Source organism: Podarcis erhardii (genome assembly GCF_964252035.2).
Source record: "Podarcis erhardii genome assembly, chromosome: 1".
NCBI lineage: Eukaryota > Metazoa > Chordata > Lepidosauria > Squamata > Lacertidae > Podarcis > Podarcis erhardii.
The window spans coordinates 118,652,060-118,677,061 of NC_138497.1; the positions used below are offsets into that span (position 1 = coordinate 118,652,060).

The 25,002-nt window shown below is 42.9% G+C and overlaps 1 protein-coding gene across 1 annotated transcript in view; it reads left to right on the forward strand.

The window, feature by feature from the left end:
* The first annotated feature begins 423 nt into the window (after window positions 1-423).
* LOC309335313 (dynein axonemal heavy chain 11-like) overlaps window positions 424-25,002 on the forward strand; it is a 218,587-nt gene continuing 194,008 nt past the window's right edge. The window contains exons 1-12 of the mRNA XM_081850263.1: window positions 424-856; window positions 1,189-1,313; window positions 1,427-1,619; window positions 3,473-3,577; window positions 6,610-7,002; window positions 8,082-8,414; window positions 10,785-11,039; window positions 11,163-11,332; window positions 12,967-13,186; window positions 20,540-20,656; window positions 21,202-21,288; window positions 24,246-24,404. Coding sequence (XP_081706389.1) covers window positions 824-856; window positions 1,189-1,313; window positions 1,427-1,619; window positions 3,473-3,577; window positions 6,610-7,002; window positions 8,082-8,414; window positions 10,785-11,039; window positions 11,163-11,332; window positions 12,967-13,186; window positions 20,540-20,656; window positions 21,202-21,288; window positions 24,246-24,404 — 2,190 coding nt within the window. The 5' untranslated portion in view covers window positions 424-823. The remainder of the gene's footprint in view (window positions 857-1,188; window positions 1,314-1,426; window positions 1,620-3,472; window positions 3,578-6,609; window positions 7,003-8,081; window positions 8,415-10,784; window positions 11,040-11,162; window positions 11,333-12,966; window positions 13,187-20,539; window positions 20,657-21,201; window positions 21,289-24,245; window positions 24,405-25,002) is intronic.

Consider the following 25,002-nt stretch of genomic DNA (forward strand, 5'->3'; position numbering starts at 1 on the left):
AAGCAAGCAGCTGGCTCAGAGCTTGGCTTGGGAGCCTTGTTTATACCACCTAGGAATAAGTGATATAAATGTAAACAAACCTTTATCCCAGGGGTGCCCAAACTTTTTTCAGAGAGAGCCAGATTTGATAAAGTGAGCATTCATGAGGGCCGATCAAAGTTGCTGAGCTTTTTTTAAGATTGAAGTTTTACCCCAGGAAATAAACTGCCACAGGGATTAGGCCCCCAAAGCGGACTTTGGACATGCCTGCTTTATCAAAGGTCTACAGGACTTGATTCTCATACCTGTTTGATGACAGAGCAACTCTAGCCCTGGAGCATCAGTTTCTTTATCAAGTCTGTGATGTAATATAGGCTTGTAAACTCACACAGCCGTCTGTGATGCTTAAGTGACTTCATTACTTCATCAGTCTTACAGCATTTATGGAAGGGGTGGGGAAGTTGCAGCCCTCTGGTGTTCTTAGGCTGCAGCTCATATTATGCTTGACCATTACCATACATTTCAACAAATATGTATGGTATTCTTTATCACAGCACAGGATTCTTAAAAGAGTAGTTCTTCAATATTTACCATATTACTCCGATTATAAGTCTAGGCTATTTTATCAAAATGTTTTGCTAAAAACTTAGGGTCGTCTTATACACAGATAGTGGAGAGGTGGGGCGTGAGATTGGTGGCTGCCGCGAGCAGGATATTGTCCGTGGCATTTTTGTGGGTGATTGGTGGGTGCTGCAAGGTCCACTGCCTATTGGGTGCTGTGGCAATTGGGCGGGTGATTGGTGGTTGCTTTCAGCGAGCTTGCAGGCAATTGGTGGCTTTGCTGATGTGCGTGCGATTGGCTGTTGCGTTCCTGCGGGTGAGTGATTTTCAGCCCAAAAAACGCTCAACAATTGGGCAATCTCCCCCATTTTATGTATTTGGAATCCCCAAAAAGAGGGGGCGTTGTATACATGGGGGTGTCTTATACACGGAAAAGTACGGCAATAGCATGTATTCAGAAGGAAGGCTTGCTTATTCCCGTTGGGAATTTTAATTCTGCGTCAATCTGCTTAGAATTTGCAAACTAGAACCTGTTTCAGTGGGAGATTTTTGGATTCAGTTCCAATGGGATCATTTTTGAGTTTTATTGCAGGTTTTACTTATGGTGTATTGACAGTCCATCATCATAACAGTTTCTGTTTATTTAAGTTAAGGGATGGAGGCAATGCACTTCATAAAAACATGCCAGTGACTGCAGGCAATTTAAAATGGTCTCAGGAGTTACGAGAGAGACTGCTGAAGCACAGAACACATTTTAGGCGCATCAATCATCTGTAAGTATTGCTATAAAAATTGTACAATAGGGCTTAAACCACTTCCCAAAGCACCTTCCACTGTGTACTTAGAAATGACATTGAGGAGGAGGAAATCCTTTTTCTCTCTCTAGGATTCTGCAGACAGAGGAAACCAATTTTGTCTTCCAAAAATGTGAGAAAATGTTGGAATTATTGGATAAACATGATGAGGAAATTTATACCACATGGGCACAAGATTTAAGCCACCTTTGTGAAGCACATCTCGGTCAACCAATTCTCAGATATGACGACTGTGGATTGTTTGAAGTAAACTTTAATGAAAGGGTATAGTAGACAACTTGTTCTTTACTGTTGTTGTTTAGTCATTTAGTTGTGTCCGACTCTTCGTGACCCCATGGACCAGAGCACGCCAGGCACTCCTGTCTTCCACTGCCTCCCGCAGTTTGGTCAAACTCATGCTGGTAGCTTCGAGAACACTGTCCAACCATCTCGTCCTCTGTCGTCCCCTTCTCCTTGTGCCCTCCATCTTTCCCAACATCAGGGTCTTTTCCAGGGAGTCTTCTCTTCTCATGAGGAGGCCAAAGTATTGGAGCCTCAACTTCACGATCTGTCCTTCCAGTGAGCACTCAGGGCTGATTTCCCTCAGAATGGATAGGTTTGATCTTCTTGAAGTCCATGGGACTCTCAAGAGTCTCCTCCAGCACCGTAATTCAAAAGCATCAATTCTTTGGCGATCAGCCTTCTTTATGCTCCAGCTCTCACTTCCATACATCACTACTGGGAAAACCATAGCTTTAACTATATGGACCTTTGTCAATTAAACCAGTGGTGGGGAACCTTTCTGAGGTTGCAATTCCGTTTTGAGGAGCTGCATGCATGGTGTGGGCGGGGCAAGAGGCAAAAGTGGGTGTAGCAACAGATTTTAGCTTTGTACAGTAGGATGCATCTGAACCATGCAAAAGCCAGAGGTTTCTACCCTTGTACCCCTCTCCATCCTATACCCCAGAAAGCAAAATACATCATCGCAGTTCAATAACACATCCCAACCATCAAAAGCACTTAAAGAAGCGCGAATCCAGGGCTAATGAGGGGTATTACAAAGGCCAGATTGAGAGGCGTGGAAGACTGCATTTGGCATCAACTCACACCAGAGTGTTGGGACACGGGTGGCCCTGTGAGTTAAACCACAGAGCCTAGGACTTGCTGATCAGAAGATTGGCGGTTCGAATCCCCGCAACGGGGTGAGCTCCCGTTGCTCGGTCCCTGCTCCTGCCAACCTAGCAGTTTGAAAGCACGTCAAAGTGCAAGTAGATAAATAGGTGCAAGTAGATAAATAGGATAAATAGGTTTTTCCCGCTCTGGCGGGAAGGTAAACGGCGTTTCCGTGCGCTGCTCTGGTTCGCCAGAAGCAGCTTAGTCATGCTGGCCACATGACCCGGAAGCTGTACGCCGGATCCCTCGGCCAGTAAAGCGAGATGAGCACCGCAACCCCAGAGTCGGTCACGACTGGACGTAATGGTCAGGGGTTCCTTTACCTTTACCTTTACCTTTACCTTTACCACACTAGGGTGAATCATTTTTCAGTCATTATGAACTTTTATTATGGGCTTCAGGGGACAGGCAGGAAGACTGGGATGTCAGGGAATGATGATACGGGCTTTTTTTCAGCCAGAACTCAGTTCTGGCATCTCTCAGGGGGGCACCAATTCACAGTGAATTCTGGCACCTCTTTTTCTAGAAAAATAGCATTGATGATTATCACAACCTTCAGTCTGGTGAGGAGCCTCAGAATTATTTGCACTCATGATTCTGAGCCCTCTCCTGGGCCCATAGGAAATACTGGTGCGTGGTCTATGGCCATTACTCCCCTACTTCCTGTTGCTTATATTCTCCAGCAAGAGTTACGGGGTTCCTGCAACCATCAGCAATGCCTGGAGTCTTGCCTTCACACAAGTTAGACTTAAAAGAAAACTAAAAACCAAAAACCCAATAAACAAAAACCCAACACCACTAGTAATACAGTTATGCTCATAGAGCACCTGGAGGATCTGTCTGGCATCTGAACTAAAATATCCAATGGTACACCTGGAAGGAAGTTGCACGGGTGTCCTTGAAGCGAGGTAGTTTTGAAGAAGCTTCTTGCAAGATGACAAAATCATTTACATCTTCTCCTGCAGCTCTCTGCCGTCCTCAGGGAAGTGAAATACCTTGAGGTTTTAAAACACCCTGATATACCTGAGGTTGCCATGCAATTGTATTCCAAGAGAGAAACCCTTTACAAGGTAAATAGAAGCGATTCCGTATGAAAGATGTGTGCGAATATAAAGAAATGGAAGAAAATTGACATAACTGCAGTAATCTGTTTGAGTCTTCAACTATCTAAACCAAAAGCAAAGAGTGCACAACTATTTTTTCCTAATTATTTTGTCAGCTGGATGGTTGTTATATTGTAGTTTGTAGTTAATCTTGTATTTCAGTCTTACTGCACGCATATGTGTTCCTTTGAATACAAAGGGCCCTCTTCTCTTCTCTGTTGAATTAGTTGGCTGTTCTATTGACAGCAAAATAGCAGTGTTCAAATTACAAAGGGGGCGGGAGGACCGAACACTTCAACTACATTTAGGGTCTCCACACTTTCCTTTTCTCTAAAGGTACTGGAGAAAAGAACCTGGGGGTGGGGGAAGGCCCCTTTATTCCTCTCTCATTCCTCCTATAAAAGCACTGGTAGGAAAATGGGCTTCTCAGACCAAGAATTCACAGAAGGCGGGAGAGCTTGCAGATGTCTTAATGGACTGTGGGATTCTTTGCCATCACAAACTCAAATGTTATCCAGTAGGGTTGTGTTTGGAATAGCAACTTCCTCCAGTGTTCATAATGCAATCTGGTGCTGAACTGGAAGTATAGACACCAATGAGAACTTGTTCCTTGTGCTTATGTGGACAAAAAGGACCAAAACCATGTACAGGATTGGCTCAGGGATGCATGTAGAACACTGTTTTCCAAACTTGGGTCTCCAGCTGTTTTTGGACTACAGGTCCCATCATCCCTAGCTAGCAAGACCAGCTGTGAAGGATAATGGGAATTGTAGTCCAAAAACAGCTGGAGACCCAAGTTTGGAAAACACTGATGTAGAACATGAGAGAGGTAGAGGTTCCACATCCCAGCAGCAGGAGGAAATGGAGGCACAACCAATCCTTGGAACACCTATCACTACTGCTGCAACTTCTCCTCTTCTGCACAGTCGCAACCTGCTTACTTGTCCTCTCTAAGCAAGTGAGCACTGGCCTGAAGGAGGCCAAGCAGTACCTTCCACTTGCTTTGAACCAGGGCACCTGTGTGGATTGGGCCTAAGGAGACAGGGCAATAGAATGGGCAACAGTGACAGCAGCAAGGATGAAGAGGAGAGCCCACTCAAGCAGGGACAACTTGCTGAGGGGCCTACCAAAACATGGAGTAGGGACTGACAGCGTTAGGTGGGGTATTGGTGTGAAAATTCTTGGCATCCCCTGTAGAGCTCAGTACATCCCAATGTGGTTACACTAAATTGGGACATTTCTCCTCCTGCTCCCTGCTTCTAGAAGAGCCTGGGACATGGTGGTGTAATGATGGGCTAGCTATTTGATTGGCCACTTGAAATGAATGTAGGTTGACCTGTTTCTAAGCACCACGTACTCACACAACAATGGAAAAGTTGGAACAGCAATTGACAGTCCAGTTGAGAGATTGTATCTTCTTTGCTACCCAGTACTTAAATAAATAAATACATACATACATAAAGGTCACATGAAATCAGGGCAAGGGTTAAAATAATGGTGGCCCTTCGGGAGGGCTGTCTGAGACAGCTCAGTCAGTAAGTAGAGCATGAGACTCTTAATCTCAAGGTCATGAGCTCAAGCCCCAAGTTGTGCAAAAGATGTCTGCATTACAAGAAGTCGGACTAGATCAGGCTTCCTCAAACTTGGCCCTCCAGATGTTTTTGGCCTACAACTCCCATGATCCCTAGCTAGCAGGACCAGTGGTCAGGGATGATGGGAATTGTAGTCTCAAAACATCTGGAGGGCCGAGGTTGAGGAAGCCTGGACTAGATGACTCTCGTAGTCCCTTCCAACTCTACGGTCATAAGATTCTATAATCTATACCTCCATGGGGCCAAACTAACTTTAAACATGCAAGTCAGCATGGAGACCATACCTCTGTGTGTGTGTGTGTGTGTGTGTTTAAAAAATCATATTAAAGATTTCCCTCTTAGAAAGCATATGTCCAAGGTTTTGGGGTTGTTTGTTTGTTTGTTTGTTTGTTTCCCTTTCTTCAATGCTTTCCCCCGGTGAAATCCATTCTTTACCAATAAATTGCAGCAAACATCCATCGACAGAAAAACCTGATTAACTTTTTCTCCAATTCAGCTGTTAATCATGGGATTCCTCGGGGGAAAGTAGCTGGACAAGTGTGGATAAGCCCCTTGTCTCGTACAGCTCTGATCCTTCCATTGGAAGGAATGGATCAGTCTTCACATGCAAGAGCTCTGAGTATACTCAGGGCCTTCTGGCGGTTCCCTCATTGCGAGAAGCAAAGCTACAGGGAACCAGGCAGAGGGCCTTCTCGGTAGTGGCGCCCGCCCTGTGGAACGCCCTCCCATCAGATGTCAAAGCGATAAATAACTACCTGACATTTAAAAGACATCTGAAGGCAGCCCTGTTCAGGGAAGTTTTTAATGTGTGATATTTTAGTGTATTTTTGGTTTCTATGGAAGCCGCCCTAGGGGGACGCGGGTGGCGCTGTGGGTAAAACCTCAGCGCCTAGGACTTGCCGATCGCATGGTCGGTGGTTCGAATCCCCGCGGCAGGGTGCGCTCCCGTCGTTCGGTCCCAGCCCCTGCCAACCTAGCAGTTCGAAAGCACCTCCGGGTGCAAGTAGATAAATAGGGACCGCTTACCAGTGGGAAGGTAAACGGCGTTCCGTGTGCTGTGCTGGCTCGCCAGATGCAGCTTGTCACGCTGGCCACGTGACCGGGAAGTGTCTGCGGACAGCGCTGGCTCCCAGCCTATAGAGTGAGATGAGCGCACAACCCTAGAGTCTGGCAAGACTGGCCCGTACGGGCAGGGGTACCTTTACCTTTACCTTTATGGAAGCCACCAAGAGTGGCTGGGGAAACCCAGCCAGATGGGCGGGGTACAAATAATAAATTATTATTATTATTATACTTCTGATGGTAGAGAGATCTCTAAATTATGACGAATGATTCACTCTACGTCTCCATTAAATCACCATTGAATAATAGACACTATTACTATTATTATTATTATTTTCCCCTCAGTACATTGGGAATTTAAATTTAATCACCAGGCAATATAACCAGTTGCAGAGGACAATTCTGCCTGAGGAAGCAGAGCTCATAGCGCATGAGATTGGGAGAATCGACCAACAGTTGAAGCCTGCTTTCGACACACTGACCTGGCAAAATGAGAGACTGTGGAACTATATCGAAGAAACCAGGGAACTCGTTGAAAATGTAGGCAGCCGGCTCCAGAAAGCCAAGGAGAATGTGGGGTTGATCCAGAACCTGCTGCATAGACTGAGTGAAACTTCGTTCCTCGTACGGAAAACTGGTGTCGCTTGTCCGCTGCTGTGCCTTGATAACAATGAAAGAATGTGCCAGCTATATGGATCAGTGCAAGAGATGAGCACCAGGATCCACCAATTGGTTCAGGTAATGTGTAATTTATTGCCCCCCCACACCCTCCAGAAAATTCCCAGAAAATTTTATTTATATTGTGGAAAACAATTAGACCACCTTGTTTTTAACTTTTGACTTTGATTGATAATTTTAATGTCTATTTTATTTAAACTGCTTAGAGGTTTTTTTAATGATTAAGTGATATACAAATTCTGTTAAACATAAATAAATGAACTCTCTGGAGGGCCACAGGTTTCCCATTCCTGCCCTAGACTGAAGTATGCAGATCAGAAAGATGGTTTACTTAGCATGGTGTGAAGGGTGTTAAAATCCTGCCAGGAAGTTCATTGTGTGTCCTTGGAGAAGTCATAGTTTCTCAGCCTAGCCTAGTTTGCAGGGCTGCTTAAATGAGTTTAAATGAAAGTATTACAACCGTCTGAGTGGACAAATAATTGTAAACATCTCCGTGATCCTCAGGTAAATGGCAGCATAGAATTTTAATTAATAAATAAATTATAAATAAATTATAATAAGTAAATTGGATTCCCATTCCTTTCCCCCCTTCGTCATCTGGTTTACCCTCCTGTAATCACATATTAGGGCTTTCATGTTAGCAATGATGGCCAAACTTGGCCCTCCAGCTGTTTTGGGACTACAATTCCCATCATCCCTGACCACTGGTCCTGTTAGGTAGGGATGATGGGAGTTGTAGTCCCAAAACAGCTGGAGGGCCAAGTTTGGCCATCATTGATGCTAGGATGAGATTTGCTCACCAAATCACAGAGACAGAGGTGCTGCTGGAAACAAGGTAAATGAGAGACGCTATAGCATGTACAGCTTGCATAGCCTCTGTAGCTCTCAGACTTCCTGCGTTGGTGTTGTCCTTTATTTTAGAGCATTGTTCAATGGACATTTGAGTGATCAGGCAGGCAATTATGTTGTAAATAGTGGGGACCTTTTCCTCCTTGAAAGAAAGGGGGGGGGAAGGAAATGGGAAAAAGAGTTGTCTTTCACTTTTGAAGAAGTTAATTAATTGGAATAGGGGAAATTCTGTGTTGGGGAGTGCAATTTTAAATTCTGCTGCTCATTTTCGGGCAAATTGCTTTCTCCAGGAGAATCAGAACTTGCTTCAGGCAGATCCCCTTTCTGATGAATGGAAAGCCTACACTGAATACATAGACCACATGATTTCAGATGGACTGTTTCAAGCTATCAAGTGTTCTCTTCAGTATCTGGTTGAAAACACCGAGACAACCTCAAAACCTACTCCCTTATTTGAAGCGCAGCTCATCCTTAACAACAATGAAATGACTTTTAAGCCTTCTTTGGAGCATACTGTCAGTGGCAATTTTTCCGACATCGTGGAGGGCCTAATCCAGAACATTTACCTGATTGCATCAAATATAAACAGAGTTGCTAAGCATCTTGGATATAACACTTATCAGGTATAATCACCAATGTATCTATTATCTTTTTCTTTAACCACTGAATATATATATATATTTTAAAGATATTTATTAAAGTTTAACAATTACAAAAAAGAATAGTAATAAAAAAGATTACAATACTTCAAAAATAAAGGAAAATACAGTACTAAAGAAAAAAGAAAAAGGGGGGGAGAGAAAACCCAAAAACAATACAGCTAAACAATAACATTTAAAAACAATAACATCCAGTATTTCATATATTTATCTTTCATTTACTTATTTCCATGACTTCCTCGCGCCTCCCTTTTTGTATTCCTTTCCCTCTTTCTCAGATTTTGTTCTATAATTTATCTTAACGCAATTTAACCTTAAATTTTACACTTTAACCCATTAACAATCCATTTTAACATAATTCTTTATAACCTTTCTGCTAAGACCATGTAAGTTCATTCCAGCATCTTTCTAACATTCATTAATTTTACAATGTTTTTTTAAATATACTCTAAATTTTTTCCAATCTTCTTCCATCGACTCTTCTCCCTGGTCTCGAATTCTGCCAGTCATTTCCGCCATTTCCATATAGTCCATCAGTTTCATCTGCCATAACCACTGAATATTTTAAACAACCATTTCAACTAAGGTTATATTGTCCATCCAATTGACTGAATAATAGTCTTTGGCTTTGTTCTACCTTTGATGAATCAGGCCTATGATGCTATGGTTTGGCCAATATGACACCGCTGGCATCCATTAAAAATAAAACAAAATGGTAAACTCTGTTTCGGGAGACACCCAGCAAAGTGGGTTGTACTAATGGTATTGTGTGTTTGAATCAAACATGATGTGACTATAAGCAAGATTTTGAAAAAAATGTGCTTGCAACCAACCTCATCTCTTTGCTCACAGGGCAATGGGTTTTAACCCTTTTCTACCACATTTTCCTCGCTGAAAATTGCTCCTCCCCTTGAAGTAGCTTCAGGTGGGAAAAAGGTTAAAGTCCCCCTGCTATATGATTCCAGTCTGAATTGGGGATCCCCCACAGCTGCTTTTTGTAAACAAAGAGGCATGGGCATGCACAAATACATATTCAAAACCATGCCTAAAATTGTCTGGTTTTATTATTTGGGGTGGGGGTGGGGACCTAGACAACAATACCTAAAGGCTCTCAGTGGCCTCTGATAGCAGGGCCCGAAAGGATGAGGGTTGCAGTTCAGCAACATCTCAGATCTGGAGGACACCGTGTTGGCTACCCCAGTCTAAATGATGGTGGAGACAAGTTATCCAACAACAGCTAAAGGGCATATAGTTTGAAGGCATGTAGGCTCTTTTGCTGGTTATGCTGAACACATGTAGGAGGTAAGGCCAAAGTCAAATGGGAACAATTCCATTTCCTTACCTATGCATGCTCATAATATGTGAATAAGTTTGGAATATTTTTCAGACTTAAAAAGTGTGTGTGTGTGTGTGTGTGTGTGTGTGTGTGTGTGTGTGTGTGTGTAATTGTGAACACATCCAGACACACTAATTAGTCTTGCATTTATTGAAAGCCTTTGACTCACATCTCATTGGTATATACCTTAGGGGCAGGGCATCATTTTCTCTCCATCGAATTTTAGCTCTCCCTTTTTGGCCACTTAGAAACAGCTTGCCATGGCAACAGCATTTTGGATTATGTGAGTAGTCACATCTGAAATTGCACACCAAAGGATTCTTGGGGCTGAGAGCCTAGACTGGAATCTTAAAAGTGATTTGCAGTGTGGCCTCTGGACACTTGTTTCGTAATGTAATTATTTGTGCGCAATCCTATGTGTGTCGCCTCAGAAGTAAGCCCCATTGAGTTAAGTGGGACTTATTTCTGGGTGAGTATAGGAATGCAGCCTAAGGCATATTTCAGCTTAGTGTACAATAAAAGGCAAAGGTAAATGACCCCTGGATGGTTAAGTCCAGTCAAAAGGGGTGTGGCGCTCATCTCACTTCAGACCGAGGGAGCCGGCATTTGTCCACAAACAGCTTTCTGGTTCATGTGGCCAGCAGGACAACAGGACACTGTGATGGAAGCCAGAGTATGTGTTTGTACACCATGAGATTAGTTTACAGTGGTACCTCGGGTTACATACGCTTCAGATTACACACTCCGCTAACCCAGAAATAGTGCTTCAGGTTAAGAACTTTGCTTCAGGATATGAACAGAAATCATGCTCCGGCGGCGCCGCAGCAGCAGGAGGCCCCATTAGCTATATATATACCGTATATATATATACTGTATATACCGTACTTGCAGTTGTCCTGGGGCCTTGCTGCAGTCTCTCTCTCTCTCTCTCTCTCTCTCTCTCTCTCTCTCAAAAAAACCATTGAACCAACTCTCTCTGGTTTTATTTTCACATTTAGGATGATGTGGACCAGATGGATACACTGGATAAAATGCACCGGGAAATCATGGCCAGGGTGCACTCGGTCATTGTTAATGTTCAGGAATATCAAAGCTACTTTAGGAAATACAGCCACTTATGGATGGATGATAAAGCCAAATTTATGAAGCAGCTCCTTCTCTATGGACGATTTCTCCGTACTGAAGAGCTGGAATTATATGCAGACTATGAACTTCAGAAATGCTCCCCACAGTTAAATCACTTTAAACAACAGGTACTTTGTCATTTTTAAAGGTCTTTTCATCTGCCTCTGTTAGTTGTGTTCCATTAAGCTATTTACACGATTTTGCTCTTCTAATTAAAACACCAGAATTTTAATCACATCTTGTTCTTTAAGATCAGCATTTATGAAGCCCTGCATGAAGAAGTAAGCAAGTTTGAAAACCAGAAGATTTTTAATGGCTGGTTTCAGGTGGATATTAAGCCTTTCAAGATAGCTGTGATGAATGTTATTAAAAAATGGAGCTGGATGTTTCAGGAGCATCTGCTCAACTACGTAGCCCAAAGGTAAGCCATCTTTGATGTCTTTAAAAAAGGCTTTTGAATTTTACATCTTTTGAAACGGGGGTGGAACCGTGCTCGTTTCGTGAAATATTGAGTAGGGGAGAAACAAGGCCATGGAGCATCACCAAAGCCAAACAAAAACCACCATAAAGAGTTTGATCCCAGCAAAGCAGAATCGCAGATGATCTTGTACAAAGGACTTGCTCTGCTGAATGGTCCTTAAATACATCCTTTTGTGGGTTAATTGCATTGAAGAAGAAGAAGAAGCAGGGCTCTGCTGCTGGCACCAGCCTTGACGTTGTGCAGCTTCCATGGCCAAACCTCTGATGTGGAGTGTGGATGTCTGCAGGAGGCAAGGCTATATACACACAGACTTCTGTATGAGCCAGAACCCCAATTATGTAGGGTTACAACTGTTGTGTGTAGAGGTCCCCAGGGCCAGCCCAATAACTCACACATCACACCAATTTTTTTGTTTAAGCTTTTTGGCATAATTTTGGCCACAACTTTATTAAAATACAAACATGTGAGTGGTTGCTTAGGCATTGGTTGCGACTATCTGCCCCCACGGTGGGGGCCAGACTGACATTCCGCACGCATGTGAAAGTCAGAAAAGGGGAATACACTTGGGGGTAGCAACGGAGCAGGGAACCTGCCCTCAGCCCTCCCCAAATGCAACCAGGAGCTCTTGCAGTGGCCCGAGCCCCCTTGACAGGGTGGATAAGCAATAGTTAGCCCCCGATTCCTTTAACGGAATCCCTTGCTGCAGCAGCATTAGAGGGGCAGGCACAGCCAATCCATGCCCCTCAACCAACCAAACCATAAACCAATGCCTAACCACGAACCTTACAAGTTGTGACGATTTGCTACGCAGTAGGCAAAAACCAAATGGCCCCAGCCAATCAGCCAGATGGACAAAATTCCTACCGGGCCCCTGCCCCAAGAGCAGACGACCCCATGACAGGCATAGCAAGGTCAAAGCGAACAACCCTAAATATAAGGGGGGGGCAATCCGATGCACGGGCAAAAAGAGGAAGCCCTAGCCTCGTGCAAGTAGTTTTAGCATTTCTGGCTGTCAATCAACAAATTGCAACATTAACTTCTTCCCAACAAGGTAAGCCCAATCGCATCAGTGGCCAATGATCAATTAGCCCGCCTCACAACTTTGGAGTGTCCTGGCAGCCCCCACTGCAACACGTGCTCTCTATGAAGGAGAACAGGCTTTGTGGAAGGCTGCATGTCAGTGGACAGCCCTGTGCGCTAAGCCAATGAACATGCAGATGGAAGCTTCTCACTGGGGAACCTCAAGACCAGGAGCCAAAGGTGGCACCTCTAGAGACTCTTTCCAGGCCTATACTCCACACACATCCCATGCCACAATGTCTCTGCCCAGGCAACACCTCTTGCCAGCCCCACTCTGTTCCTTCTTTGAGTATTTTTGCTTGGCTAGCATGTACTCTAGAGTTGTGATAATGCTTCTTATTGGCCTGGAGGATGGGGGACGCGTGTGGAGGGGTGTAGAACGGCTGAATGGACGTGTGCACATGTGTCTGGAAAGGTCCTTAAAGTATAATGAAGTTCTGTGAAAGCAGCAAACTCAGTACGCGTTAGTTGCTGACATCATAACCTTGTTCTAGCATTACAGAATTAGCCAAGTTCATCCATGAAACGGAAAAAGGGTTAGCTAAGAAAGTGAATGAAGGAGATTATGCGCTTCTGGTTGAAATAATGGGACACCTCATGGCTATCCGCGACCGACAATCCATTGAAGATATTTTCAAGCCTCTAAAATCGATGGCTGAATTGCTGCGAAGCTATGGGCAACAGCTACCAGAGCAGATTTACACAGAACTTGAGGTAAAAAATCAACTGCTGTTGTTTCTGCTGAGTTTCAATAATAATAATAATTTATTATTTATACTCCGCCCATCTGGCTGAGTTTCCCCAGCCACTCTGGGCGGCTTCCAATCGAGTGTTAAAAACAATACAGCATTAAATATTAAAAACTTCCCTAAACAGGGCTGCCTTCAGATGTCTTTTAAAGCTAAGATAGCTGCTTATTTCCTTCACATCTGAAGGGAGTGCGTTCCACAGGGCGGGCGACACTACCGAGAAGGCCCTCTGTCTGGTTCCCTGTCACCTGACTTCTCACAATGAGGGAACCGCCAGAAGGCCCTCGGCACTGGATCTCAGTGTCCGGGCTGAACGATGGGGGTGGAGAATAACAACAACAACAACAACAACAATCAATTAAATTTGTATACCACCCTATACCCACAGGTCTCAGGGCATTTACAACATAAAACCACAATATAAAACCACAAAATACATAATATTTAGAAACTGATAATAAAAATAAGTTTCATAACGTTTGCTGCTTACAGAGGTCTTCTCAGCATGTTAGGTCCCAGTGAGATCAGAGGCAAGAAGTGAACTTAAGGAGAGCCCTGCTGGATTGGACCAAATGCTCACCTGGTCCCAGCAATCCGTTCTCCCAGTGACCAACTAGATGCCCACAAGCAGAGAATGAACAAAAATAGGCCCCCTCTTTTTCACGATACCCAGGAACTGGTATTCTGAGGCATTCCCCCTCTGATACTTGGAGGCGTCACAAAGCCATGATCATGACTAATGGGCTCTAATAGTCACATCTTCCATGAATTTGTCTAATCCCCATGTAAGGCCATCCACGTTGGAAGACCGTCACTGCATCTTTCATTGTGTGAATAAGTGCTTCCTTTTATTCTCCCTGAATCTGCAAACGCACCAGCAGAGGAAGAAGGGAGAGGCAGTGGGGAGCTTGGCGCAGTGTGGACGTGGCGAAAGGAGCATTTGTCTTTGCTGTGCTGATCTCCACGTTGCCTGCCTGCCCTTGGTAACCAACAGCAATGCGTAGCATTCAGAAGCCAGGTATGCAATGCTACCCTGCCTGTGCAGCCCTGCCAACCACTAACATCTAATACTTGTTGTTGTTGTTTAGTTGTTTAGTCGTGTCCGACTCTTCGTGAACCCATGGACCAGAGCACACCAGGCCCTCCTGTCTTCCACTGCCTCCCTCAGTTTGGTCAAACTCATACTGGTAGCTTCGAGAACACTATCCAACCATCCCGTCCTCTGTCGTCCCCTTCTCCTTGTGCCCTCCATCTTTCCCAACATCAGGGTCTTTTCCAGGGAGTCTTCTCTTCTCATGAGTGTCCTTCCAGTGAGCACTCAGGGCTGATTTCCTTCAGAATGGATAGGTTTGATCTTCTTGCAGTCCATGGGACTCTCAAGAGTCTCCTCCAGCACCATAATTCAAAAGCATCAATAACAATATTTATAACAATATTTATTTATTACGGCCATAGGCCCATACAGGTAAAAACAACACATAAATAACAGCTTGTGCACGTGGGAAAAAAAACAGCCGCTAAAACACCACTATAACAATAAAATACTATAAAATAGAATGGCATACTATGCCTTAGTTAGCTTGTAGTGCTCCTTGGCGTTGCTTTTGGGTAAGGACAGCGACCAGGAACCTAGCCACATTCAGGGTCGTATGAGTATCCTTATCCTGCAAGATTTGAGCAAGGTGGAATTTTGGTGGGGTACCCTCTAGTTTCAGTATGATTGATCCCAACAAATTTGCCCGTGGCACATTGAACAGGGGGCAAGTGAACATGATGTGCTGGAGCGACTCCGGCGTCTCCTTATCACATTCGCACGTGGCGGGGGCTTGGCCCTTTGAGAATCTATGTCTCAGGACGTTGGAGGGAAAAACGTTGAACCTCGCTTTGGTGAAGGCCAGTCTATGGGCAACAGTCGAAAGGGAGGAGAGGTATGATGGAACGCAGTAAGTTAAAGTGATACCAATGTTCTGGGGCGAACAAACACCTCCCACCAGCATATAATTTGGCTGTAGATCGATGTCATCCAGTCTTTGGCGGATCAGTCTTTGAGCAGTAATTTGGTCTAGTTTTAGGGAATCTGAAGGAGAGATTCCATAACTCAGGAGTTTGGCATGAATTCTACTAGTCCAAAGGCTAGAGAATTCATCTCGCCATAAGCATTGGACAAGGTAGTGGTTTGGTAATCTATGCCACAATGATAACCAATAATTGAAGACTTGCTTCCACAGGCAAGTTTCTAAGGATGCGATCTTCAGTTCTAGTCGCATGGCTGCGTTGCTTACGCACAGGGGGAGCATTAGGAGCCGACGCAGGAATTGATTTTGCAGTGTCTCATGTATAGGTTTTCCTCACAGTGAAAATAGCAGCTTGGGTGGATGTGTTGTTGTTTTTTCTGGTAAAATGGCATGAGGGGATGTTGTTGTTTAGTCGTTTAGTCGTGTCCGACGCTTCGTGACCCCATGGACCAAAGCACGCCAGGCACTCCTGTCTTCCACTGCCTCCCGCAGTTTGGTAGCTTCAAGAACTCTGTCCAACCATCTTGTCCTCTGTTGTCCCCTTCTCCTTGTGCCCTCCATCTTTCCCAACATCAGGGTCTTTTCCAGGGAGTCTTCTCTTCTCATGAGGTGGCCAAAGTATTGGAGCCTCAGCTTCACGATCTGTCCTTCCAGTGAGCACTCAGGGCTGATTTCCTTCAGAATGGAGAGGGTTGATCTTCTTGCAGTCCATGGGACTCTCAAGAGTCTCCTCCAGCACCATAATTCAAAAGCATCAATTTTTCGGCAACCAGCCTTCTTTATGGTCCAGCTCTCACTTCCATACATCACTATTGGGAAAACCATAGCTTTAACTATATGGACTTTTGTTGGCAAGGTGATGTCTCTGCTTTTTAAGATGCTGTCTAGGTTTATCATTGCTTTCCTCCCAAGAAGCAGGTGTCTTTTAATTTCATGGCTGCTGTCACCATCTGCAGTGATCATGGAGTCCAAGAAAGTAAAATCTCTCACTGCCTCCATTTCTTCCCCTTCTATTTGCCAGGAGGTGATGGGCCCAGTGGCCATGATCTTTGTTTTTTTGATGTTGAGCTTCAGGCCATATTTTGCGCTCTCCTCTTTCACCCTCATTAAAAGGTTCTTTAATTCCTCCTCACTTTCTGCCATCAAGGTTGTGTCATCTGCATATCTGAGGTTGTTGATATTTCTTCCGGCAATCTTAATTCCGGCTAGGGATTCATCCAGCCCAGCTTTTCGCTTACATCTAATACTATCTACTATTATATATAACATTGGCTACTGCCCTATGTTTAGAACCAACTCTAGAAAGCAGCCCTGAGTCGGTTCTGAAACCAGGGCCATCTCACAAGGTGAGTCATTGCTGAAAACACAGGTTCTTATAGGATGCAAAAATTGTCATTCATTCACTAGGCCTGAGAATTTAATATACATAAGCAATCTACTGACAATGAATCCATAAATGAGGGCACAAAGACATTCCTGCCTATAAATTGCACCTTAAAGACAATATTTCCATAGTAAAAAAGCAACAACATGTTTTCAATGAAGTACTTAAAATAAATGAGAATTTAGAACAGAAAAAATAAGCCAATCAAGCTGACACGCTTCCAAGTTTCATACCAAGCATGAAATATTTTCATTTCTTGGGAAATGACACAACGCAAAAAAAGAAGTCCAGCAGATTTATGCATAGAACTAGATATTTATGAAAAGGTGGGCTCAGTAATACTGCAACAGTTTTGGTTTTTTTACCAACCTTTCCTTTGGAATTAAAGTTTTAGAACAAAGTTGATGCCAATATCTTATTTGATACAGTGGTACCTCGGATTAAGAACGGAATTTGTTCTGGAGGTCCATTCTTAACCTAAAACTGTTCTTAACCTGAGGTACCACTTTAGCTAATGGGGCCTCCCGCTGCCGCCACGGCGTGATTTCTGTTCTCATCCTGAAGCAAAGTTTTTAACCCGAGGTACTACTTCCGGGTGAGCGGAGTCTGTAACCGGAAGCGTCTGTAACCCGAGGTACCACTGTATTTTATTTTTTATTGCTTCTCCTTAACTCCATCTATCTATTTACCCCCTTTTTAAAAAATCTGTCCTAGGGGTTTTATCTGTTTACAGATTTCGTTTCTCAGACTTCTAGTACCTAACACCCTTCTATTCACCCTTGATATAACATTCCCAGTATTTCCGCATTTTACCTCTGGTTCTAAACCTGTAAAAATTGTGACTCTGCACTCATCCTCACTCCCCTTATCCCATGATTACTTTAATTTATACTAGAAGTATAAAGTATAGATTCAGGTAGGTAGCCATGTTGGTCTGACGCAGTCAAAACAAATAAAAAATTAAAAAATTGTCCAGTAGCACCTCAGAGACCAACTAAGTTTGGTCTGGGTATAAGCTTTTATTTTCAAATGAATTTTTATTATTTTCTTCATATAATCCTTTTTCCAACATTCCTTATTATCACAATATAATCCCTTTGACTCTGTCGAGTCTTGACTTCCCTCCCTCCCTGCAGCTGGTATATACATCACATATTTATTGCATATATTATTGTCATAACTCTACTATTTTACATTGAAGGTGTTATTCCAGTCCTGCTAGTGTCTTTAAACTTTTGTGGTTCTCCTTTAAATATTCAATGAATTTACTCCAATTGTTGTTGTATCTCTGGTCCTCTTGGTCCTGGATCCTTCCTGTCAATTTGGCAAGTTTTGCAAAATCTGTCATCTTCACCTGCCACTCCTGGATGGTTGGTAAATCTTGTGTTTTCCATTTTTGGGCCAGTAGAGTTCTTGCGGCGGCTGTGGCATACATAAACAAATTCTGATCTTTTATTTTAATCTCTCTTCCCAGTAGACCTAGCAAAAATGCCTCTGGCCTTTTGGGAAAAGTGTACTTGAATACCTTTTTAAGTTCATTGTAAATTAATTCCCAGAATCTCTTAACCTTGTCACAGGACCACCACATATGAAAATAATCCCCATCTACTTCCTTACATTTCCAGCATTTTCTGTCTCTCTCTCTCTATACATTTTAGCCAATTTTATTGGCGTCAAATGCCATCTATACATCATTTTTAGTACATTCTCCTTCAAAGCCATACATCCTGTAAATCTCATGGTCTGGGTATAAGCTTTTGTGTCATGCACACTTCTGCAGGGACTTGGAAGCATTTTTCCGCCGTCTATGCCTGGGGGAGTACTTTCAACACACACAAGAACAAGACAAAGAAGAACAAACAGCATCTTCACAACACAACATCTCTCAACCTACTGGGGAACGGCTACCACCCTCCCAACCCACCAATGAACAGAACATTGACCACCAACTGCCATAAAAAAAAATGTTACAAAAAAAGAAACTCCACAATATGGACCCCTCTTGATGGACGCAATACCACACATCAATTGCTTTACATCAATTGCTTCTGCCGCAGAAGGTGACTTCTGTTTCAGTGTATCTGAAGAAGTGTGCATGCACACAGAAGCTTATACCTAGAACAAACTTAGTTGGTGTCTAGGGTGCTATTGGACGATTTTTTAATTTATAATTTATTTTCATTTGTACTGTGATTTCTACGCATGGGCTCTAAGAGGTTTTTCTTTTGTTCTGCTGCTTTCCCTGGGAAAACCCACTGTTTACTTCTGAATCAGAATAAACGTCAATCTGCAGAAAACCCAGTATATGTTTGTTCCAATTTAGCAGTAGAGCACAGGTTTTCCTGGGGAAAGAGGCGGGACAACAGAAAAACCTCTCAGACCTATGCCTAGAAATGATGGGACAAACGGGAGTGTGGCTCTTGTTGGTCCTCCTTGATCAGTTGGTTGCTCTTGATACCACTGACCATGGTATCTTCTTGGTGTGGCTATTAGGAATTTGGGGTACTTTGGTTCTACTCTTGCCTCTAAGGACCATTAGCAGATGTACCATTTTGTGGAGATGTCTTCTCAACCCCATGGCATTTGCGTTGTTGGTTCCTTCCATCTTTCCCCGCACATTTATATGAAGCTATTGAGAGATATTATATGGATATTTGGAGCCTGGTGTCACAAATCTGTGAAAAACACCCAGCTCCATTTTTTCATACAAGGGAAGCACTGCTACATGGGTAAGGGAAACGATTCTCCTTTTCTGATGGCCCGGGTTTCAGAACTGGTTCAGTGTTGTTGTATGTGTTTGTTCTAAACTTCCAGGCTGGGAAAGAGTCAAAGCTCAGTAGTATAGCTTCTGCTTTGGCCTTCCTGAAGGTCTCCTAAGTTGGAGGGAAATCTTCTGAAATGGAGAGCTAGTACAGAAAAGTCCCACTTCAGGCAGTTACCATATATATGGATGGTGACTGAAATACCAGTGTGGGTGATGGTGGAGCCAGTGCGTTGTCCACCTGTTTGTTTGTTTGTTTGTTTGTTTGTTTATACCCCACCCATCTGACTGGGTTGGCCCAGCCACTCTGGGCAGCTTCCAGCATATATAAAAACATAGTAAAACCTTAAACCTTAAAAAGCAAGATGTATACCATATTTTTCGCTCTATAAGACGCACCAGACTACAAGACGCACATAGTTTTTGGAGGAGGAAAACAAGAAAAAAATAATTCTGAATCTCAGAAGCCAGAACAGCAAGAGGGATCGCTGCGCAGTGAAAGCAGCAATCCCTCTTGCTGTTCTGGCTTCTGGGATAGCTGCACAGCCTGCATTCGCTCCATAAGACGCACACACATTTCCCCTTACTTTGTAGGAGGGAAAAAGTGAGTCTTATAGAGCAAAAAAATACGGTAATTACTCATCTCCTTGAGATCTGATGGGAGCGCATTCCACAGAATGGGTGCCACTACCGAGAAGGCCATAACTTAACAGAAATATCGAATACCTGAAGTGAACTGTAATGCCACTTGGATATTGACAATGTGGGCGACTTATTGTATATTCAAATATTCACGGGTAAGAAAGTGTAGGTTCAGCTGTTCTTTAAACAAAAAGCAATACCTGCCATATGCTATGTGGCAGGCAATGGAGATGCTGAGTTCATTTTCAGACTGAATATAAATTAAGCTTACTGAGATGCAGACTGTTGAACCTAAACGTTTTTTTTAAAAAATGCAAAAAATATATTTTATGAATTACTATGAGCAATGAGTCTACAATTGCAGAGGATAATGAGGTGGAGAGTGAAAGGTGTAAATGTACCAGGGTAGAGGGAAGAAGAAAGTGAAAATAAGACATGTGTACAACCCTTTGTGAAAGGAAGGCTGGCTGACTTGATGTGCCAACGAACAAACAATATTGGTTTGTGCGTTGTTAGGAATTACCTGAAAAGTGGAAGAATCTTAAAAAGATTGCCTTCACTGTGAAGCATGAAGTGACTCCTCTACAGTCCAATGAAGTGTCTGTTATCAGAAGAAAATGTGTACTTTTTGAGGTGAGATCAGTTCTGTGCTGTGAACCGGATGATTTTTCGTTTTTTGTTCCGATAACAAGCTGGTGGCAAGCTTCACTGAACTGAGAAATTGTAAACTCTTAGAAAAGGCTGTCTAAAGATAACAATTCAATGTTTCTGGTAATATATTCCGGATGAATCTGATAATTTAAAGCCCACTTCACCTAAAAGTGGGAATGATGCTTGCGTCCTCTTTATCTTCAATTATGTCTAATCTGTTTCTACTTCAAACATGGTGCCTGCCACTGTTGTCAGATCAAATGTAGATTTTAAATGTTTTATGCTTATCCACCAGGAATGTTTTAAATGTATGTGCGATGTGATTTGTGTCGGGGTTGTGCAGGCTGTATTAAATAAAGTTTTAAGCAAATTCAAGGGGACTTAAATGAAATGATTCAGGGTTCATGGGATGGAACGTACTTAATGGATAGCAGCCAAGGAAAAGTTACGGTATCATCTCAAGGGATCACCTGCTTAACCTTTCAAGGACTCAACTTTTGTGTTTGTGTGTGTACTATGTCTTTCAGGTTAAACAGCAAGAGTTCAGAAATAGATTTAAAAATGAAGCCGTCTTTAGATTTGATGCTGGGAATCCATATGCATGCATGGACAAGGTAACATTTTTTTCTGGATTAGACACTTCAGTCACGCTTAAGAGAAACTAGACACTTCTACATTTTTCTGGCATTTTTATTGGCCCTGTTCCTGTGTCATTAACGCACAAATATTTGACAGACAAATGTTTTCCTGGCATGGAGGAAAGTAGTGAGCGATGCATATCTTATCTGATTCTCTGCATTAGGCTGCTGTCAAAGGCAGCAGGACCAAGTTCTGAGTGGCAACTCTCTATATATCTAAGATATATACAGTGGTACCTCGGGTTAAGTACTTAATTCGTTCCAGAGGTCTGTTCTTAACCTGAAACTGTTCTTAACCTGAAGCACCACTTTAGCTAATGGGGCCTCCTGCTGCCGCCGGGCTACCGGAGCCCGATTTCTGTTCTTATCCTGAAGCAAAGTTCATAACCTGAAGGACTATTTCTGGGTTAGCGGAGTCTGTAACCTGAAGCGTATGTAACCTGAAGTGTATGTAACCCGAGGTACCACTGTACGTATGTATGTCTAAGAGAGTTCCAACAACGTGAAGCTAAGTATCTCAAACTTTTCCACAACTATCTTGGGTGAGGGATGTAAAATTTGTATGATCCGTTTAAGACTAGCCTCAGTGAAAGGAATTATGATATTTTAACCAGATGTAACTTGGGGTTTTCCATAGTCCCATTTTACTCAGGACTTACTAGAACCTAGCTTAGGAGACCTTACCTCAATCAAGAGGAAAGAAGGCGGTATCAAAATGTTTCTTTTCCCCCTTTTTTAAGGCAAAACCCCAAATAGGTGTTCAGAAAGCAGACATTTATTGTAGTATGTTACTTGTGCAACATGTTTTGACTAATTTCTTTCACTACAATTTAATCTCAAGCAGTTTTTAAAATGTTCCACATTATAGAGAGGGGCTTCAAGGTCAAAAGGGAGGGCCTGGTTCAAGAGCAAGGATGGAGAGCCTGTGGTCCAGCAGGTGTCATTGGACTCCAACTCCCATCAGCTAAAACCAACATGGCCAATAGTCAAGGATGATGGGAGCTGTAGTCCAACAACATCTTCAGGGCCCCAGGTTTCCCATCCTTGTTTAAAAAAGTAACAGTGTTAGCCTCTCTCTCCGAACATAACTGGGAGGAGCTTCAATATTTTCTGAATTGGGCCTTGACCTTATTGTGTGACCTTGGATGCAACAGTTTAGCACACCCATCAATTATCTTACATACTTTGATTGATGGCAAACAAAACTGACTCCATTTATTTATGTATTAAAGCATTTATAGCTTGCTCTGCATGAGTCCTGATAATCAGGGTGGCGTACAACCAAACTTCTATGCAAAGGACACTAGAGACCCAGCTCATCAAGATGAACACAAATACTCACAGCAAGAGTATTTGTAAGAAAACAACAGGGCAGGCTAAACAGTCACCCACACAAAAAGCAAGTCTAAAACCATTTAAGATTTCTGAACAAATTAATAACTTTTAAGTTGACTTGGCACCAAAACGGGGGGGGGGGGGGACCAGGTGGTGCATTGGAAGATGGCTGACAATAACATCTCTCCGACCCATATGAGGTAATTAAGAGGCTGCTATGGGAAGTATGCAGTCTTCCTACCCCCCCCCCAAGGAGATGGGGGGGCTGCCTTGCCAGCGGTGTCCACAACGCACCCCCGGATTCGAGAGAAGGCACTTGGCACGAGCCCTCAATGAGGTCGGCTCTACCTGACGCCGGTTCCAATCAGCGCGTGCTGGTTCGCTTTAGCTCGGAATTATAATTGGAAATATATGATTGGAATGAAGCTAAAGCACATACATCAAGCAACGTTCGGGAGATAAGACTGCTGACTAATGGATCTCTGTGACCAGAGTGACGGATGGATAAGTAAATCAACTGATGAACCACCATTAAGAGATTGGTATGTTTGGAATGAAAAAGAAGGGGGGGTGGAGGAAAAAACTTTTCTTTTCTTTGCATTATGTGATATTAATAACCCTCCACCCCAGAAAGAAGATCGTTGCATTTTATTAATCCCAAGCAGGAATTCAAGAACTATGTGGAGTGGATTATAATTAAAGAGATGATTGGTAAACAACGAGAATGGAGGAAAATTTTATGACGCAGTTTAAAATGGCGTCTCGCTAAGACAGGCTTGCCTGAGAAAGAAAGACAGGGGGAGGAGAATCAGGACCTTTGGAATGAGAATGATGGAATGTGATCTTAACCTGACAGAGCCCTCCTGATATACTTGGCAAGCCTGAGAAAATTAAAGGACAGACCAAAGATAAATTTTTATGGAAGCGTGGAATGGCGGCTGTCCCTCAGTGATATGATTTTTGGAGAGTACAAAACCCACACAGAGGATGCCTGTCTCCAATCTGCTTGTGAAGATTATCAGAGATCGCAAAGAAAGGAATATATGATAACAATAAGAAGATGAAGAAAGTAATAAAGGACTATCTGGATTGAACTGGATAGAACTGTTTAATTAACGCAGCAATATAAGTGATGTTTGGACTCGTTCGGAGCTTGATGTATGGGCACCCACAATAAAATATAAAATTTGGCTGTATAATTTGGAACTAATGTGATTTGGATAATGTGATGTGATTGGCCTGTTAATAAAAATTATTATTATTTTTTTTAAAAAAAAGACTTGGCACCAAAACAGTAGCAATGTCAGTGCCTCTTGTAAGAAGAGGGAATTTCACATTGTGCAAACACTCAGATTATTTCCCTGGATAGAATTCCTATGGAAGAATCACTCTTCTTCAGATCTAGTGTAATCTTTTACTTCTCTAGTATTTACCCCTAAAAAATTAGCAATGTGTTTCACCAATACTTATCAAAATCAAATAACATCAGAAGCAGTGTCTTCATTAGAGACATCCATATATCCAGGTTCTTGTGAACACGTAAGCAAAAACCTGGTGCTTTTGCTTAATAATATTGTTTCAAAATGGTGTCCTTGCAGACTCATAAAGACATTGCAAAACTAGAGACAGAAATGAAACTGCTGCAGGAAACTGCAAAGCTTTTTGAAGTGAGTGTGCCAGAATACAAGCAGCTGAAACAGTGCCGTACTGATGCCATCTTGCTTAAATCAGTCTGGGATATGGTGGTATTTGTCCAGGTAAGGACTTGCTTTTGCCATTTGCATTAAAGGGATGCTATTTCAGAGAGGACGGAATGAAGTGGTATGACCATTTATCCCTTTATAATTGTTGGTGTTTTTCGAGTCTGTTGATGAGGCAAGTCTGTTTCCAGACAGTCAATAAGCAATTTGAACACTTCACCCCTTCAGGCTTACTGTGGCTTTGGGCTGATCTGCCTCCCTCCTTCTCTCTGGTGCCCTGATGCTCTCCTTCCTGTCCCCTTGCTTTGCTCAAACAAACCAAAGTTGGTGTCCAAAACAGAAACCGAAAGCCATTTCATACTGTGGTTTCTAACTATGGCTTGCTCAAACCAGGAAGCGGAGAACACTAGAAGGAGGGAGAGATGAGCACATGTCAGAAGTCCACTCACAATCTATGGTTTAGCCATTGCTTCTGAACCTGTTGTAAGCCTGTTTGTTGGAGTTTGTAAAAGTTATTCCCGTGTCTAAAGAACAAAGACTTTCCTTAGATATCACACTTCAAAAATAAGAACAGGGATAGAGCCAATCAGGCTTGACAATGGTTTCCCCCATCAGGTGGCATATTAAATTTATTAATTAAATAAACAAATTGCTC